The 18,469-nt window shown below is 51.0% G+C and overlaps 3 protein-coding genes and 3 non-coding genes across 6 annotated transcripts; 4 read left to right on the top strand and 2 right to left on the bottom strand.

Annotated features, from left to right (window-relative positions):
- Positions 1-7,234: 7,234 nt before the first annotated feature.
- On the top strand, positions 7,235-7,306 carry TRNAQ-CUG (transfer RNA glutamine (anticodon CUG)). Its single transcript has one exon. It is a non-coding gene; the product is annotated as a tRNA-Gln (tRNA).
- Positions 7,307-7,960: 654 nt separating this feature from the next.
- LOC132077313 (feather keratin Cos1-1/Cos1-3/Cos2-1-like) lies at positions 7,961-8,278 on the bottom strand. Its single transcript, XM_059478877.1, has one exon. The coding sequence runs from the start codon at positions 8,276-8,278 to the stop codon at positions 7,961-7,963; it is 318 nt and encodes a 105-aa protein (XP_059334860.1).
- A 4,410-nt stretch (positions 8,279-12,688) lies between these two features.
- Positions 12,689-13,006, top strand: LOC132077314 (feather keratin Cos1-1/Cos1-3/Cos2-1-like). Its single transcript, XM_059478878.1, has one exon. The coding sequence runs from the start codon at positions 12,689-12,691 to the stop codon at positions 13,004-13,006; it is 318 nt and encodes a 105-aa protein (XP_059334861.1).
- A 1,920-nt stretch (positions 13,007-14,926) lies between these two features.
- On the top strand, positions 14,927-15,008 carry TRNAS-AGA (transfer RNA serine (anticodon AGA)). The gene has a single exon. It is a non-coding gene; the product is annotated as a tRNA-Ser (tRNA).
- A 2,238-nt stretch (positions 15,009-17,246) lies between these two features.
- Positions 17,247-17,318, top strand: TRNAQ-CUG (transfer RNA glutamine (anticodon CUG)). Its single transcript has one exon. It is a non-coding gene; the product is annotated as a tRNA-Gln (tRNA).
- A 646-nt stretch (positions 17,319-17,964) lies between these two features.
- On the bottom strand, positions 17,965-18,282 carry LOC132077315 (feather keratin Cos1-1/Cos1-3/Cos2-1-like). The gene has a single exon (XM_059478879.1). The coding sequence runs from the start codon at positions 18,280-18,282 to the stop codon at positions 17,965-17,967; it is 318 nt and encodes a 105-aa protein (XP_059334862.1).
- Between the last annotated feature and the right edge of the window lie 187 nt (positions 18,283-18,469).

Genomic DNA, 18,469 nt, shown 5'->3' on the forward strand with positions numbered 1-18,469 from the left:
AATAGAGCTGCTTAATGTTGAGGTTTAAAACTCCATGCTTCAGTTGCTCTCACATCATTAACCCTCACCCACTAAGGAATGTTATACACAGCTTTACTATCAGTGATTGCTCTCAAATAAAAATAAGAGAAATATATCTGTAGTTGTCGTACAGAAACTTCCTTCTCCTTGAGATCTGTGACTTCCAGTTTCCTGCTGAATCTGAGCTGAAAAAAAGAATTTAGAGAGGCCGGTTCCTTGCATTGCTTGGTAATCCCATCCCCAACAGAAGTGAGAACAAATGTTTTTAATTGTCAAATAACTGATGATAAATGGACAGCTGGGATAGGAATCCATCCTATCTCAGTATGTTGTGTCTTGTGCACTAAAAGTGAAATAAATGGTTTGGTTTTTTTTCTGCCCCAGAACTTTATATCTCTAGAAAGATCTCCTAAACATTTATCTTCTGAACATGTTCATCCCATTGGACATGGGGAGATGCTTCTAATCCTTTTGAAATACCAGCTTTCTGGATCAGACAACTGATACAGACTTTGTGACTTTGGAAAAGGAAGGACACTTTATATCATGCCCTCTTTTTATTTATATTATCTTTGGTTAAGGCTTTAAAGTTTCGTTTGATTTATGGTTTTGGAATTTATTTGTAGAAATATAAAAAATGTTATTTTTTTCTTTTGTGAGTTTCCTTACTGAATCAAAACATTTTTACGGTCTTGCTATAATTACAGAAATTGGAGGGGTCAAATGATGTCTTTTATGAGACCAGCTGAATGAAACTCAAGAGACACTTTCAGACACAGAAATGTTTCACTGAAATACAAACACCAGTTTTCAAAGTTAAATTCAGATAAAGAATTGTTTAAACTTTAACAGTTCTTAAACTGCACAGAAATTTAAAAGTTGATAAATATATTGTTTCTGTGCCCTGTTATAATTTTTCCATTCCTGAGCCACCAGCAGCTCCTGTGTGTTCTGCTGAACCCACCTCTCCTCTCTCTAATCACTTAGTGAATCTTCCCTCTCTGTGTTGCAGGTACAAACCTCTTTGATGATATAATTGATTATCTTGTGCAAGTTAAACTTGTATCACAAGTTTGAAGCTGTATTTTGCCTTGAGGATCAAAGCTTCAGCCTGCATATCCTGAAAGCTGGTCTGGCTTTTAGAGTACAGCATTAGTCACATTAAAGACACTATCTTTGTAAATTCAATCCTGTATCTATCCTGCAGTAAAGGTGTGTATGTTCACACCATCCCATCTTACAGAGAAGCTAACTAAAAAGAGCAGATGTCATATATTTAATCAAGACCTTTCCCTTTTGTGGTTTTCCTGTTCAAAGAAAACAAAGAGAATGAGTTCTGAGAATTTAAGTCCTCTGCTGTTTGCACAGAGCTCCTTTTTGAACGGCTTTGTAGGTGTACACCTCCTCTGCTGTCATGCAGAAACATGCTAGGTGCTCACTGTGAATTTCTGTAACGGAGTGAAGGAGTTCAGGCACAGGGCGGGGCTTCCCCTGGCCATTGGAGGTTTCCTGGGGTTTGCTGTGTGTTCTTGTGAGCAACGGGAGCAGGTTGAGGCAGGGCATTAACAATCCTGGTGATGGTGACTGTCAGGTGAGGCTGTGGAGGCGTTGGCCAAGCCTGGGAATGCTGCTTTCCCAGGTGATCATGGCCAGTGCCACGGCCCTGCACCTCACGGGTTCCTCTGAAAGGGGGGAGCTCTCTGCCAGGCACATGCACATGGCTAGGCTCCCTGAGATGCTGCTGCACCTGGCTGATGAGACAAACATAACTGGGCTTTATTGCCAAAATAAAATTCATCAGTTTTCTTATAAATCCCAGCAATTTGGTCCCCAGGGCTTTGCCATTCAGTCTCTTCTTAGGTTGGTTTGGAGGGTCTTGATCCCAAGGAGTGGGAGAAGTGCACCTGTGTCCTTTTTCCCCATTTTTCTGTTCCAGTTGTGGGAAATAACTGGATTTTGGTTGTTTTCTGTTGCAGTTCACTGCAGATCCCAAAAAAAACCATCAGAGGAAAAACCATAGTTCATCCTTCCATCACCAGGTGAGAGTAGAGATGGTCATATTTCAGGAGCCTAGTTTTGGAATATTTTGTGGAATTGGCCAAGTAGCTTTTACTTCTCGGGTTTCCACAGTCTGTCCATGGCAGACCCAGCCTGTACTTCAATTTAGTGCCACTCTGAGCTCTTAGTCCACAGGGAAATGAATGTTTTGGGAAGTTCTTACAGCCCTTACCTAATGGTTTGTGGATTATGATGATTTTCTGGAAGTAGGCTATCCATCCTGACCTGGTTTTTTCCCCACTCCTTGTCAGACTCTACCTGCAGGAAGGCTGAAGTGAGACCAGTATCTGTAAAATCTATGACTCTCCCTGTCTCCCTGAGCCTGAAGCTGGAAAAGAGGGAGATGTAAAAGACTGAAAACTCCTTTTTTATCCCCTGAATCCCAAGACTCTGTATCTGTAAGATGTTCCTTTCTTTGTGACATCTTGGGGATACTTCCCAATGCATTGGGCAGAGGAACCTGTTGTGTGTCAGCATCAGGACATACCAAGACCAGCCGGAGATGTTGGTTAAGAGATCTCCCTCTGGGCTGGGGTCACATATTGGGTCCGTGTGGTTCCTTGGGAACATATCCAGAGGACCATACCCTTCCTGTTCTCTGGAATCCCACCATGGACATGGTGCAGTAAAATATTTTTATTTTTAAAAAGCCAGTGCAGGATTGGAAATTAGCTGTTCCATGGATTTATTTTTCACAATGTATTTTTAATTTGACACAGAAGCCCTCTCCTTCCCTCAGACCCCATATCCTTTAGCTTTGGGTTTTCTCAAAAACAATTCCCTGCCTACACCAATGAAAAATATGCCAAATTAGGGTACTCTGTGACCTGGGCTTAGCTGGTCACTTGGAACCCTTGGGAAGGAATTTGGTGACAATGGAAACTCTTGACTCTTGATGACAAGATCACCCTGAACATAATTGGAGAAATAAAAAATAAAACCCAACCCACTGCGTGCAGAGCGTGGGCAGGGCCTGGCACAGGAACACACACCAGGAGCTGCAGTGCCCAGCAGGGGCTGGGGCACCTGTGGCTGTTCCATGCCCAGGATCCCAGGAGCAGGGCAAACTCCCACTGTCCAGTCCCTGGATCTGCCTCCTGCTGGCACTTGGCACCCCGGGTGTGCTTGGGTGCAAGTGCTCCAGTGCTGCTGCCTGGAGAGATTGGGAAAATGGGCATCAACCACTCCTGAGCTCTGGCTGGGGAAAGCATTTGGCACCTCTGGCATTTCAATAAAAACAGTTTCCATCATTTTGAAAATATGTTGAACCAACCCACAGGAGACACATAAACCTTTCTCCCTAGGTACAGGCCTAGGGATTACACAGTTATTCCTATGCCTGATCAAACAAACCAGCAGACAGTTTCTGGGGAGAGATTCCAGGCTCTTGTCTTCCTCCCTGGCTGTACAACACTTGCAGAGCACCAGGATTTGGATACTCGGGCCTTAATTTAAATCCCATAGATACTAAGGAACAGGAAGTGTCCTAAAGGCACCTCCATTCATACTTCGATTTTTCATATTTTAATTTTAAGGCTTCTCTCACTAGTGAATTTTGCTCTTCTTTTGTTAAGAACATTTCACCCCCTTCTTCTTTAGGGATCTGCATCCAGGAGATAAAATAAATGCAGATAGAAGTTTGGAATGCTACTTCCAAGTCAAGTTACCTGGTAGGGAATTACTCCAGCTCTTTTGTACCTCAGTGCGTTTTAAATACAGCTTGGCCCTTCATGGCTGCAGACTCTGCTACTCCCAGGGAAGTAACATCAGCTGTGGTCTCATCCCAGCTGTACACAAAAACATTGATTTGGGGTTGAATTTGGATGCAGGCAGGTATGGGCCCATTTCAGAAAGCTTCAATCCCTGTTTTTCAGTGATTCATTCAGTGACTGAGTGGTGGGACCTTCAGGGTGGTCACCCCTCTCCTGGGCACCATCCCTGCTCTGTGGTCCGTTCCCACTCCTGGCTTGGCCTCTTCTTTTAGTGGGGGCTTAAACCATAAATGTTTGCCTTGCTTTGTTTGGGATATCAGTGACTCCCCCAAGACAGCTGGCAAAGCTCCTATTTCCACATCCTCTGCTTCCCAAAGCCATGCTGAAGCCCAGCAGAGCAAAGGAGATATCTTAGTTCCATGCTGGAAATTTCAACTTGTGCCCAGAAACCCAGGGAAATAGTGTCTGCCCCATCCTTGAAAGTGTCCAAGGTTGCACTTGGACAGGGCTTGGAGCAACCTCAACTAGTGGATGGAATGGCAGGAGATGGAATAAGGGGATTCTCTTAAGGTCCCTTCACACCCAAACCCTTCTGGGATTCCGTGATGATTCTATGGTGTCTTCCTGCATTTATTTTGCATAATTTCCTCTCAAATTCAATTTCTCAAATTTAGATGACTTGTTAAACGAATCATTTTAAAATTATTCCAGGGAGAAAAAGGGGAGCACCAAACATAAAAAAAAAAATAATTCCTACATCTATCAAATCATTATGGATTATGTCAAAGAGCAGTGTGGGGTGTTCCCTCTCACATCCCACCACTGGGACAGCTCACATGGAATGTGAATGACTTACTGCATTTGAAATTCTTGGTTTAAAAGCAGGAGTTGTAATATCCTCTCCTGGGAATATCCAGAACACCAGGAGGGTCCCTGGAAGTCATGGGTAGGGACAGAGTCAGACAAACAATTGTAGACTGGTTTTCAGGAGATGCATCCACAGCCTGTGGCTTCAACAACTCCAAAGCTGTTCCTTCCCCTTGGGACAGCCAGGCAAAAGAATCTGCATGGATTTCTGACAGAAGAAACCTCCAAGCTACTTGGCTCTTGCCAAATCAAGACCAGAATTCCCAACAGACTGTAAGTAATAAACAACAGGAAAGATCATCTCATGGTGCGTACCACAAACTGGGCACCACATTCCTCACTGGAACTGGACATGTCTGTGACAGCTGGGAGCATCCCCATTCCCCTGCTCTTCCATTCAGGACAAAACGACAACACTTAGACGCTCAGTGTATAATCCCTACAACCAAGGGAAAATCACCTTGCCCTGGGAAGAAATGTAATGCCCAGTTTTGGCCAAGAACAAAAACACCCAAATAGCAGTGCTGGCAACATTTCCAGGCATGGAGACTCCCAGCTCTAAAAATGTACTAATGGGGTTCTTCCCTGGTGCTGTTCTGTTTGGATGCTGACTGTGAGGCTGCAGGCTCAGGATGGTACTCAGTGCTGACGAGGACAGTGCCAATAGCAGGGTCTGTGCTGGTCACTCGATGGGTGCAGGAGAAGTTGCAGGCAGCAAGAGTTTTCTCAGCTGGCACTTTCCTGAGCTCTGTTTTTGCCAGATGTTTTCAGGTTTGTGGCCAGACTCTGCAAGAGTGAAAAGTTTTGTTAGGGCAAAGGAGTTCATGCTGCTGTTTGAGTGTGGTGCAAAGAAGGGTTTGCTCTTGGAAGAGGAAGATCAGAAGAATCTTTTTGTCCTGACCCTGTTGATTTGAGAGCAGGGACGTTTCCAGCCTGGCTCTGGGCTTGGGCTGGTTTCGAGCTGGGCTCACTGCGTGTCCTTTGGCGAGTCAACACCACCATCGTGTGGTTGTGTTCGTGAACGCTGACAGTGCCCAGGAAAACGACAAGCTCTTTTCTGGCCCAGCCCCATTCGTGTGAGAGCAGTTCGTAGAAGAGCCCTGCTGTACATCCTGACTCTTGGAGACTGACAGAATGTGATCCTGCATGTAGCAGGGAAGGAAGAATAAGCATTTCATTGTTGGCGGTGCAGTTAATAGGCTGCAAAAGAAAAAGCAAATGCAGAACAGCCCCTTTCTTCTTTTAGAATGTTTTCTGTGCCATCAGCTGCTCAACATGTAACTCGTACCCACTGAACTGCATCCAGATCCCTGGATATCTGCATTTTCCTTCAAGCTCTACATACCATCTTATGCTCTGACTCTTGAAGATCCCAAATCCCTTCAAAATATCCAGCAGCTGCTCCCAAAGAAAAATTCTGAGAAGAAAAAGCCAGCACTGGCCTTTATAGTCCCTTTGCAGTCTGTACACTAGATCAAACACACTAGTGATGCACACTTTCCTTCTCAGCTGTACATATAGCATTCATCACATTCTCTCAAGGTGGCAGTCCACGGCTAAAGGAAAGCATTTCCAGCTGTAGTTTGGACTGAGACATGAGCCAGGGCAAAAAGCATTTGCTGATCTTTCCTCTTCCTCTTTCCTGAGACCAAGGGTACCCTATGCTAGCCCAGTGCCAGACAGTTTGCCCTTCACATTTATGTCTAGAACTGACCCAGAAATGTCCAATTTCTGGGTCCCCCTTTGGTACAGTCACTGCCATCCCATGAACAGATCTGGAGTGAGAGGAAGGTTGGGTGGAGCAATCTCTGCAGCAAACCCCTGCCACCCGAAAGAAGTCAGAATCTGAAAGTCACTTCTCGGGGCCATCTTCTTTCTTGCACTGCTTAAAAGTCCAAAGGCACAGTTAATCTCAGCCAGGAACCTGAGCCCCTCCAAACTTGCCAGAAAGCCAGGCCCCACTCAATCACCTGATGGCAACCCCCCTGCTGCACTGATGCCCTGCCAGACCCCTTTGTGCGCTGCCTACCCCAGCTATCCCACTGGTGCCACTGGTGCTGTGCCCAGATGTGCCCCAAAAATGCTGTAATCCCCTTTGCCGAGGGGTGCCAGCAGCACATTCGTCTCAACAGTTGACAGGGACATTTCATGGCTGGCATCCCATTGGTCCCCTGACGTCTACCCCATGCCAACCCCGCCCTGCTCCCAGCCCATGGCACCACCCCGTGACACCCGATGTTGCCTTCAAACTACAAATACTCCAATGGGCTGCCAGCACTGGCATTGTCTTCACTACAAAACCCCAACCCTCATGGCCTGAGAGACAGAAAGGGCTTGTTGCCATTTGGGAAAGAAAAGATTTTTCATGGCACTTGTAAGAGAGGCCATGTCAGGCTTGGAGGGAGCTGTGGTGCTGTTGGCCTGGAGGTTGGTGTGATGTGAGAGTGTGTGTGGGGCGTGCAGGAAGGCTGCAGTTGGTGTGAGATGTGCAGAGCAGTGGAGAGACAGGCAGCCTTGTCTGGGGCCATAAGGCTGAGGCAGGCTGAGCACAGGGGCGCCAGGTGAGCTGGGCAGGAGGTCCTATGGTGTAATGGTGAGCACTCTGGACTCTGAATCCAGTGATCTGAGTTCAAATCTCAGTGGGACCTGAGCCTTTTGGTTGCCTCAGCATGCTTGCCCTCAGCATGCGAACACTCTCACCCCTCACCTCTGCTGCTGCTGCACTTCTGCACTCTTCTCTCATCCATCACACAGCACCTGAGCTGCACAACACCCACTCCCAATGGGCCAGGCACAGGACTCTGCTCTGGGACCACTGCCTCCTGTCTTGGATGCATCCAAAACTGGAGACTGGGCTACAAGCTCTGAGCAGCTGTTTCCAAGTTGGATCATTCCCACAGGAACAGCAGGGCACTCTGTATGCAAATACTTCTATGCCCACTCCTGTCAACTTCTCCTTTCGTGCTCCATTCATCTGTGGCGTCTTTTCCTCTTTTCCCTGGCAATTGCTTTCTATTGCTTTGCAATCCATTCCAGGAGCTCCACCAGCATTGGGCAGTGCCCCATCATTGGGCTTCCATTTGTTTCCATGGGAGAGGGAAGGATGCCCCTGGCAGAGCAGGGGGTTGGTGAGGGAGCAGGAGAACAAAGGACGACGACTCTCCAGCAATGCTGCACAAAGGCTTTAATGAGAAGGAGCAAAAGCGGCGGCACAGAACAGAGACCAAGGAAGACGTGTGGGGGGCCAAGGAGGGCAAGAGATGGGCCCGTCTGCCAAGGAGAACGGGGATGATGCGCCGGCCTCAGCAGATCTGACCGCAGCGGGAGAAAGGCAGACACAGGCCTGAGCCCCCCAGGCCAAGGGAGCCCCCAGAAGAGATGGGAACCCCCGCGGTGCTGAGGGAGCTGCCCACAGCAGCTGACAGAGAGGATCCCACGGCTGTGCTCTGAGGGAAGGAGCTGAGGATGGGGCCCGGCAGGGTCACCACCACCGGCGAAGGCTCGATGTACACCGTGGAGTCAGCGCAGCGGGCATTGCAGGGCTCAGTGCAGCTGCTGGCAAGGGGCGTTGGGCCACAGGGGCCGCAGGGCCATGGGGGACAGGGTCTGCAGCAAGACATCTCTCGGTGCGGGAGGCAAAGCTGCAACACAGAGCAGGGAGCACCACCCAGCCTCAGCATCACTCTGTCTCTCTGTCCCTCAGCTCTCACCAGGCACACATTTGGTCTCCAACACACACTCTGTGCCTACAGCTCCCACCACCCTCCTGCTGCCCTGCGAGTGGCACGGCATGCAAAGGCCGCCCCACTGCAGCAAGAGGAGGCAGCACAGTGGCTTTAAGGGCCCTGTGGAAAGACTGGTCACAGCCCATCTCCAGAGCAGACATGGCCGTGTCTGTCAGACAATGTCCCGGCGTGCACTGGCACATTTTGTTACACCAGGGCAGGTGCAAATTCTGCTGGGCACATCCCCCTGAGGCTGAGCCCCATTGATCCCCTTGTGCTGGAACAAAGCCCCCTCTTCCCAGCTGGCCCCAGCCCCCAGCATGGAAAGGCTGACGGCCCTCCAACAGTTCTGTGCCAGGGCCCAGCTGAGGCAGCCCAAGGATCAAGCCGGGCAGCCTCCATGAGAGCAGCTCAGCCCACAGGGAGGGATGGAGCGGGCTCAGGCTTACCTGGTTCCTCGAGGAAAGGGAGGCCAGAGACCAGGATGCAGAGCCTGCAGCAGAGCAGCCTTTTATGCTGGGTCCCAGAGCCCTGTGGGCCCACAAACATTCCTTGTTTGTGAAACATCCAAACTTCTGGGAGAGGCCACTTGCGAGGCCTCGCTGCTGATCAGGTCCCTGCCTCTTTCATCTCAGGCATTTCTCACACGTTTCACACCACCTGACTTGGAAATGATTAATGTGTGTCCCAGCTTCCTAAGGAATTTCATTTGGAGGCCCCAAGCCAATGTATGAGGTGAATTGAAACGTATTTTTTTAGTGTCTATAAGTTTCTGCCACTTCTTGACAGTTAACCATCTTCTTGATGGTTAATTGGGCTCCAGTTACAGTTAAATTCAGCCATGAATGGACACCTCAGCTCATCTCTCAGGAGCTTTCAGTGCAGACACTCAGGTTCATCCTGAGAGTCATTTCTTTCATGGGTTATCACAGATATACAGAAGACTGAGGGTCAGTTGAGGCACAAAGTCAACACTGCACAACCCCATGGTGACAAAGAGACCCAACTGTGCAGGAAGGTGGCAAAGTTCAGGGGCAAGGGAAGTCCATGTTCACCTGAAAGGATGTCCCCTGCAGGCCTGAGTGACAGCCATGGGGAACTTGCTTACAGTCACAGGCTGTGCCACGGCCTGATTTTGTGATCAAAGTGATGCTGTGTCCTTCCCTGAGACAGACCCACAGCCACACTGACCTGCTTTACTCAGCGTGCTCAACCCAGGGACAGAGACCTGGCTGCTGCCTTTGGGGAAAGGGCTGAGGGCAGGGAGCCCATGGCTGTTGTTTTCTGGCTCTGGGATGGGGTTTCCCATTCCCTGCATTTTACATTTCAAAGGGACACGGGATCAGTCTCCCAGAGCAGCAGAGCAGGTGTCATCATGATGTGGAAGAGCTGGGAAAATCCCTGAGCTCCAGGCAAACCTGAGTCACCCAGTGTGGACTTCAGTGGACTGGGTGCTGCAGACTCAGGCGCTCAAGGGATAACAGAGCTCACACCCTAAATGTTCTGCTGCCATGAAGGATATTTCCCCACCTTGTATTCTCAGTCATGGATCACCTGGTGCTTGTCTGCAATCTCCTGCATTTGCTGTCTCCCCTGGCAGGGTCTTTTGGGGCAGCTCAAGGACTGTACTGACTCAGAGTGCCCCACACCAACCCCAGCAGGTCTGTGTGGACCTCTGGATGTCTCGTGCACCTGTCAACTGCTCTGGGCAGATCACACAGCCCCAGTTGCTCAGCAGGCTCTGGGCCTTGTCCTGCTGACTTCTAAGCACAGACACAGCTTACAAACAAGGTCACTACCCCTGGTACACCTCTCCCAATCCTGTCCCTTGTCCTCCCCCAGGGAACTCTGGTATTTCCTTTCTTGCCACTTGTGATTGCTGCCTCTTGCCCTGTGACAGTGCAGCTCTCAGGAGAGTTTGGCTTCATTCTCTCCAGAACTGCCAGGAGGTGGTGGAGGCAGCAGCTCCATGCCCCCCTCCACCCCTGGCTCATCAGTGCAGACAGCCCCAGTGTCCTCTCCTGCTGGTCCTCCCCATTGAGGACCTGGGAGGCTCATCTGTAGGAGCCCTTTCCATCTCCTGGTGGCCTCCTGGGGGTGCAGGGCATCCCTGGAAGTGCTGCTCAGGAGACAGGCACCTGTCTGACAGTGGCAGTGTTCAGAGGACAATGGGACAAGGCCCACAGCTTCTGGTGGCAGCTGGGAAGTTTGTTGTTCTCAGAGAGGGAGAAGAGAACTTCCAGAGGTCTCTCCCAACCTCCATGATCCTCGGTGTCCCTGTTTCCCTTACAGCAGCCACCTAATGGCAATACCTTGTGGAAAGCTGCAGCAGCAGCACATGAATAAATGGATGTACAAGTTGATGTTGGACTGGTCCTAAAAGGTCTGGAAATGCCCCTGACAAAGGCAAAATACTTCATGGGAAAGAGGCCATGTGCTGTGGTATCCCTGGAATGCCTGAGTCCAGGGCACTGTGTGCACTCATTTCCACATCAGCATGATTCAGGTTTGCCTGAAGCTCATGGATTTTCCCAACTCTTCCACAGCACAATGACACCAACAAGCTCTTGGGAGACTGATCCAATATCCCTTTGAAGTGTGATATTGGGTGAATGGGCAAATGATGCCTGCCCCAGGAAAAGGAGCCATGAGCTTTGTGCTCCCGGCCCTCAGCCTCTGCCCCAAAGCTGCCATCCAGATCCTGACCTCAGGGCTGGACACACTGAGCAAAGTGGGTTAATTTGTGTTTGGGGAAAATGGGTCAATTTGTCTTTCAGGGAGAGATGTAGGCATGCCTTTGATCACCTTCCTACGTGTTGAATTCCTTGTTTTCTGGAGGATCACAACTTCCCAAGCTGAGGCCAGAGCTATGATTGTTCAAATGCCAAGGTCAGGGCAATCCCAAACCTGGACACAGCCTAGTAGGCCTTGAGTGGAATGAGAGCAGCCCTGTGGAGGGGGACCTGCAGGTTCTGGTGCTTGAAATACTGAACATGAACCTGCACTGCCAGCGAGCAGCCCAGTGCAAAAATCCAATCTTATTCTGGGCTGCATCCAGAGCAGTGTGGGCAGTAGGTTGAGGGAGGGGATTGTCCTGCTCTACTCGTCTCTCCTGACACCGTACCTGGGGTACTGCCTGCAGCCCTAGGACCCACAGCCTAAGAAACACACGGGCCTGCTGCAGTGGGTCCAGAGGAGCCACAAAGAGCACCAGGCAGCTGGAGCATCAGCCTGTGTGGACAGATTGAGAGGGTTGGGGCTGCAGAGCAAAGACAGGAGAGGGCTTCTAGGAGACATTCAGTTAAGAAAGGAAAGGATACCTGGCTGGGGTGTAGAGGGATGTGTCAAGGGCTACTAGTTAAATCTGAGAGCATAAATATATTTAGATTAGATATTGGGAAGGAATCTTTTCCCCTAATAGGACTGATCTTCTAGAACAGGTTGTCCAGGGAAATTTATGAAGCCATTTTAGGGGGCTCGTGGTAGAATAATTTCAGGTCCATTCAATCCCAAAGAGATTCTCAGAGTCATCACAGGATTTTGGGTTGTACAAAGAGGAAGAACAACACCTGAGATGAAAGAGGCAGGGACCTGATCAGCAGCGAGGCCTCGCAAGTGGCCACTCCCAGGAGTTTGGATGTTTCACAAACAAGGAATGTTTGTGGCCCCACAGGGCTCTGGGACCCAGCATAAAAGGCTGCTCTGCTGCAGGCTCTGCATCCTGGTCTCTGGCCTCCCTTTCCTCGAGGAACCAGGTAAGCCTGAGCCCGCTCCATCCCTCCCTGTGGGCTGAGCTGCTCTCATGGAGGCTGCCCGGCTTGATCCTTGGGCTGCCTCAGCTGGGCCCTGGCACAGAACTGTTGGAGGGCCGTCAGCCTTTCCATGCTGGGGGCTGGGGCCAGCTGGGAAGAGGGGGCTTTGTTCCAGCACAAGGGGATCAATGGGGCTCAGCCTCAGGGGGATGTGCCCAGCAGAATTTGCACCTGCCCTGGTGTAACAAAATGTGCCAGTGCACGCCGGGACATTGTCTGACACGGCCATGTCTGCTCTGGAGATGGGCTGTGACCAGTCTTTCCACAGGGCCCTTAAAGCCACTGTGCTGCCTCCTCTTGCTGCAGTGGGGCAGCCTTCGCGTGCCGTGCCACTCGCAGGGCAGCAGGAGGGTGGTGGGAGCTGTAGGCACAGAGTGTGTGTTGGAGACCAAATGTGTGCCTGGCGAGAGCTGAGGGACAGAGAGACAGAGTGATGCTGAGGCTGGGTGGTGCTCCCTGCTCTGTGTTGCAGCTTTGCCTCCCGCACCGAGAGATGTCTTGCTGCAGACCCTGTCCCCCACGGCCCTGCGGCCCCTGTGGCCCAACGCCCCTTGCCAGCAGCTGCACTGAGCCCTGCAATGCCCGCTGCGCTGACTCCACGGTGTACATCGAGCCTTCGCCGGTGGTGGTGACCCTGCCGGGCCCCATCCTCAGCTCCTTCCCTCAGAGCACAGCCGTGGGATCCTCTCTGTCAGCTGCTGTGGGCAGCTCCCTCAGCACCGCGGGGGTTCCCATCTCTTCTGGGGGCTCCCTTGGCCTGGGGGGCTCAGGCCTGTGTCTGCCTTTCTCCCGCTGCGGTCAGATCTGCTGAGGCCGGCGCATCATCCCCGTTCTCCTTGGCAGACGGGCCCATCTTTTGCCCTCCTTGGCCCCCCACACGTCTTCCTTGGTCTCTGTTCTGTGCCGCCGCTTTTGCTCCTTCTCATTAAAGCCTTTGTGCAGCATTGCTGGAGAGTCGTCGTCCTTTGTTCTCCTGCTCCCTCACCAACCCCCTGCTCTGCCAGAGTGAGCACTGGCTGCTGTCCTGAGCTTACCGGCAGCTGCACTAAGAACTCCCAGAAATTACACCAGAGCACCAAACCTCAGTTACTGAGCTTGAGTCTGGACTTGGGGATCACAGCCTTGCAGGGCTAGGTGCCAATTTGTTTCTTGTGAGAATTATTTCAGATATTTTGAGTGACATGTCACTCCTGTCAAAGCTTCTTCACAAAAGCATAGCAAAATCAGTCTTCTCTCTTCCATTAGTGACGTTGGGATGTATCAATGGTGTAAATACAGGATTATGGGCTGGAAAGGAGTAAAACTCTGCTTTTCATGCCTGGATGTCAGCAGTGCGGCTTCAACAGAATTTTTCAGGCATGTTCACTCTGTTACTAACTAAATGGATGTAGCAGAAATGGAATATTAATTTGAAATATTTAATGTTTTATAGGGAGACTGTATATTGAGAATTGTACAGTATGGAAAGTATATGGATACGAAATTAGAAGGATGCAAAATTTTCCGCAGTTGACCAACAGTCACAGCAAGGACTTAATTTCAAATTCACATTGAGAACATTGATTCCATTATCTATTCTCTCTCACACACCGACACACAGACACAAAAACACTGTCACTCACTCTGTATTTAGGTGTGTAAATACACCTATTAAAATTCCCCTCAAAAATGGCCAGTCTTGGAAAATATTTTTCTTTCCTGAACACCACAACGTCACCATTGTCACACTTTCAATGAAAGTGCCGACAAAAAACTGTGGCCAGGATGAAACCCTGATACGAGTAAAGGTCACTCTCTTACAACCCTATGAAGAGTGGCCCAAAATGAGACCATTTGAGCTCTCCTGGCCCGCAGCAGGCTGTCACCAGCAATGGCCCTGAGTGGGACGGCTCTCACAGCCTGTGAACTCTCAGGGTTGCTGTACTTGGAGGATTGCCCAAGAAGGACGAGTCCCAGGCTGATACCCTCACTCCCTGAGGCCTGACCCTTCCCCCTTGGGGAGATGCAAAGGCATCCAAAGTGAGTGTTTCACTGACCCCTGAGGGGAGTTTTTCACAGGTACGTTGATTGTACCGACCCTTCACGCCTGTGTGCATGCACATCTGCATATATTTGCTATAGCAAATCTGGGAGAAATACTGCTTCCTTGGATGTTTAAGTACCTTGGAGATCTAAGTAAGTTAGGCCTATCAGGAAGGTTAAATTCCAGATATAGACTAACCTGAATGTTGCTTAGTGTTTTTTCTGCTAAGTTGCTAAGTATAACTTGAAGTTGTAAGTGAGGTTAAATGCTCTGAAGTGCTTTTCCTCGATCAAATATTATGCCTCTGTCAATCTTTTAGGCTGTATTCCTTTGTATCCTTGTCCTCACTGTCTTTTGTCACACACACACAGAGATACTCATATACATAGATACAGAAACAGATACAACACCCTCTTTTCAATGGTTGTTGGTTGATTTCTGTTTTGATTGGTTGGATTTTGTTTGTTTTTGTTGTTGGTTGTTTTATGTTGTTGTACCTTAAGTGTCCTGTAAGTAGGAGAGTGAATGTTGCCCAGGCAGTTTGTTGTTGATATTTGTTTAATATGCAAAGTGTTTTTTGGTGCTGGCCTTGGGAGTGATTTTTCAGGCATGTGCAGCAGTGTTTGTTGAGAGGAGCCTTGTGCAGAAGTGCGTGGGTGTGGGTGTGTTGGCCCAGGGCAGGTGATGAGCAGGGCAGGGCTGGAGCAGGTAGTTGTGGCCGAGTGGTGAAGGCGATGGACTAGAAATCCATTGGGGTTTCCCCGCGCAGGTTCGAATCCTGCCAACTACGGGCACGATCCCCTTTTGGGCTGCGGGCATCTGACCAGGGGCACAGGCAGCACCCACAGGTGGGTGCCATGGACAGCAGCTGCAGCTGCCCCAGGGCTCCTGCACTTGCAGCCCCAACAATGGAAAAGGGAAGGCGATATGCAGATGGCACCTGGAACTGAGCATTTCATCCCCTCCCAGTGGCACCAAGTGTTAAATGCAAGGACTCTCAGCTTGACAAACTGCTTGGCACAAAGTGACCAGAATTCGGAACTTTTGCTTCAGAGTACCCATGAGCAGCATTGAGCTGAAAAGGCAGAATTTGCGGAGCAAAAAGAGGAGAATTGTTTCTGCTGGCAGTTCCAAGCAAAGGCGACCTATGTCTGTCGTTGGCCATAAAAGATCTGAAGTGCCAGGCAGGAGCAGTGGTGCAGCGTGCTGGGAGCACAGGTGTATTTGTGGTGAGGGCTGCAGGTGTGAGGATGTTTGTGGATTTCAGGTGGGCTGATGGATGGCCAGGCTGCAGGCTGTGTGCAGGGTGGGTTGAGCAGGTGCAGGGTCAGGGTGGGTGTGGAAGGGGCAGTGAGTGTGCAAGGCTGTGTGTGGAAAGTGTGTGAGAAGGGCAAGGGCAGGCACTGGAGGAGCGTAGCGCAGGCTGAAGGGAGGTGAATGGTCAGGGTGTGTATTCAGTGGGGTGGGGGAGGCGGATGAGAGAGGAAGGGCAGGAGTGAGGGGCAGCAGTGGCGGGCAGCATGAGGCTGCAGTGGGGGCAATGGCAGGTAGGGCTGAGGAGGAGCAGGGTGGCGCAGCGGGAGCGTGCTGGGCCCATAACCCAGAGGTCGATGAATCGAAACCATCCTCTGCTAAGGTGTTTTTGCACTCAGGCTATCTTGCCCAACAACTTTGACCCTCCTTGGCTCCTGCTTTTAGGGTGGCCCTGGCCATAGCCTTCCTCTTCCTTCTACACGGCCCAACCTCTCCTGGTCCCAAAGAGCGCGGCCCCTTCCCTCTGCAATTGTTCTCCCACAGAGCAGCTCAGCCGCTGCTCCTGCTCCCCTCAGCCAGGATCCTGCCCAGGACTCCGGGCACCTCCCAGCCCAGCAGGCACATGTAGGGGGATAGAATATAAGAAAATAAATGTAGCATAGAAAATAATCTTGCCCCAAAGGAGTTGCGGCTGGGCTAATCATTAAAGATTAAGAGCAGGCCTGATTTTTCCAGGCCACACCTGTAGACAGTAAAAAGAATAGTGATATAAAACAGCACATTACTTAGTTGAGAGAGAACTAGAGTCAGTTAGCTTCTGTGAGAAGAAAGAAGAGTCAGTGCTTAGAAGAAGTTCCTACGAGAAGCATCAAAGAGATATGAAACTCTTGCAATAAAGAGACAACAATATAGAACCTTTGCAACATAATGACAATAGGCACATACTGGCATTGAGCCAGGTTGGCCTTGGCAAAAGCCGGCTGCAGGGGCTGCCCTGGATCCTGCACAGACTCCCAGAGAGTGGTGAGCCTCTGCAGCCAGGTGGGCAGGGAACTTTGTGCTTTTCCACACCTGTGCATCAGGCTGGGGTTGCAATGGGGCTGAGGCACTTTGTTGCCTTGTCCTTCCTTTGTCTCCAGCCATGCTTTGAGCAGGCATTTGAACTTGGGTCCGCCTGGGATGCCTTGCAGTCAGGTTCATTGTGAGAGGGAAGAGTTCCAGAGAGGTTCTGTCCTCCTGGCTGTGCAGCATAGGCAGTGAGCAAACTTCTCCCTCACAGGAGCTGGAGGTCAGTCATTGCTCTGCCCTTGGTGTGTCAGCTGTCCTTTGTCCTTGCTGCTCCAGCCCCTTTGCTGGGTTCAGCAGAGGGTCTTTGTTGAGCTTTTGTAGAGATAGGGCAAAGTTTCCGTCTCCCTAGTCCTTAAGGAGCTGGAGTGGCTTGGTCTGGAGAAAAGAAGGAAGGGGGCTTGTGCAGTGTGAGTGTAACTTGTGCAGGTAAGTGTGCCTGAGTGAGAAAGGGCTTGTTGCCATTTGGGAAAGAGAAGATGTTGGGTGCTTTGTAGCGTGGCACTTGTAAGAGAGGCCATGTCAGGCTTGGAGGGAGCTGTGGTGCTGTTGGCCTGGAGGTTGGTGTGATGTGAGAGTGTGTGTGGGGCGTGCAGGAAGGCTGCAGTTGGTGTGAGATGTGCAGAGCAGTGGAGAGACAGGCAGCCTTGTCTGGGGCCATAAGGCTGAGGCAGGCTGAGCACAGGGGCGCCAGGTGAGCTGGGCAGGAGGTCCTATGGTGTAATGGTGAGCACTCTGGACTCTGAATCCAGTGATCTGAGTTCAAATCTCAGTGGGACCTGAGCCTTTTGGTTGCCTCAGCATGCTTGCCCTCAGCATGCGTACGCTCTCACCCCTCACCTCTGCTGCACTTCTGCACTCTTCTCCATCCATCACACAGCACCTGAGCTGCACAGCACCCACTCCCAATGGGCCAGGCACAGGACTCTGCTCTGGGACCACTGCCTCCTGTCTTGGATGCATCCAAAACTGGAGACTGGGATTCACGCTGTGGACTGCTGTTTCCAGTTTGGACCATTCTCACAGGAACAGCAGGGCACTCTGTCTGCCATTACTTCTATGACCACCCCTGTCCACAGCTCTTTTTTTCTCCTTTCCTCTGCTGCTCCTTTTCCTCTTTTCCCTGGCAATTGCTTTCTATTGCTTTGCAATCCATTCCAGGAGCTCCACCACCATTGGGCAGTGCCCCATCATTGGGCTTCCATTTGTTTCCATGGGAGAGGGAAGGATGCCCCTGGCAGAGCAGGGGGTAGGTGAGGGAGGGGGACAACAAAGGACCACGACTCTCCAGCAATGCTGCACAAAGGCTTTAATGAGAAGGAGCAAAAGCGGCGACACAGAACAGAGACCAAGGAAGACGTGTGGGGGGCCAAGGAGGGCAAGAGATGGGCCCGTCTGCCAAGGAGAACGGGGATGATGCGCCGGCCTCAGCAGATCTGACCGCAGCGGGAGAAAGGCAGACACAGGCCTGAGCCCCCCAGGCCAAGGGAGCCCCCAGAAGAGATGGGAACCCCCGCGGTGCTGAGGGAGCTGCCCACAGCAGCTGACAGAGAGGATCCCACGGCTGTGCTCTGAGGGAAGGAGCTGAGGATGGGGCCCGGCAGGGTCACCACCACCGGCGAAGGCTCGATGTACACTGTGGAGTCAGCGCAGCGAGCATTGCAGGGCTCAGTGCAGCTGCTGGCAAGGGGCGTTGGGCCACAGGGGCCGCAGGGCCGTGGGGGACAGGGTCTGCAGCAAGACATCTCTCGGTGCGGGAGGCAAAGCTGCAACACAGAGCAGGGAGCACCACCCAGCCTCAGCATCACTCTGTCTCTCTGTCCCTCAGCTCTCACCAGGCACACATTTGGTCTCCAACACACACTCTGTGCCTACAGCTCCCACCACCCTCCTGCTGCCCTGCAAGTGGCACGGCACGCGAAGGCCGCCCCA

This window comes from Ammospiza nelsoni, chromosome 10 (genome assembly GCF_027579445.1).
Source record: "Ammospiza nelsoni isolate bAmmNel1 chromosome 10, bAmmNel1.pri, whole genome shotgun sequence".
NCBI lineage: Eukaryota > Metazoa > Chordata > Aves > Passeriformes > Passerellidae > Ammospiza > Ammospiza nelsoni.

Coding starts and splice junctions, on each gene's coding strand:
- LOC132077315 (XM_059478879.1), bottom strand. CDS start 18,282: ATGTCTTGCTGCAGACCCTGTCCCCCACGGCCCTGCGGCCCCTGTGGC.
- LOC132077314 (XM_059478878.1), top strand. CDS start 12,689: ATGTCTTGCTGCAGACCCTGTCCCCCACGGCCCTGCGGCCCCTGTGGC.
- LOC132077313 (XM_059478877.1), bottom strand. CDS start 8,278: ATGTCTTGCTGCAGACCCTGTCCCCCATGGCCCTGCGGCCCCTGTGGC.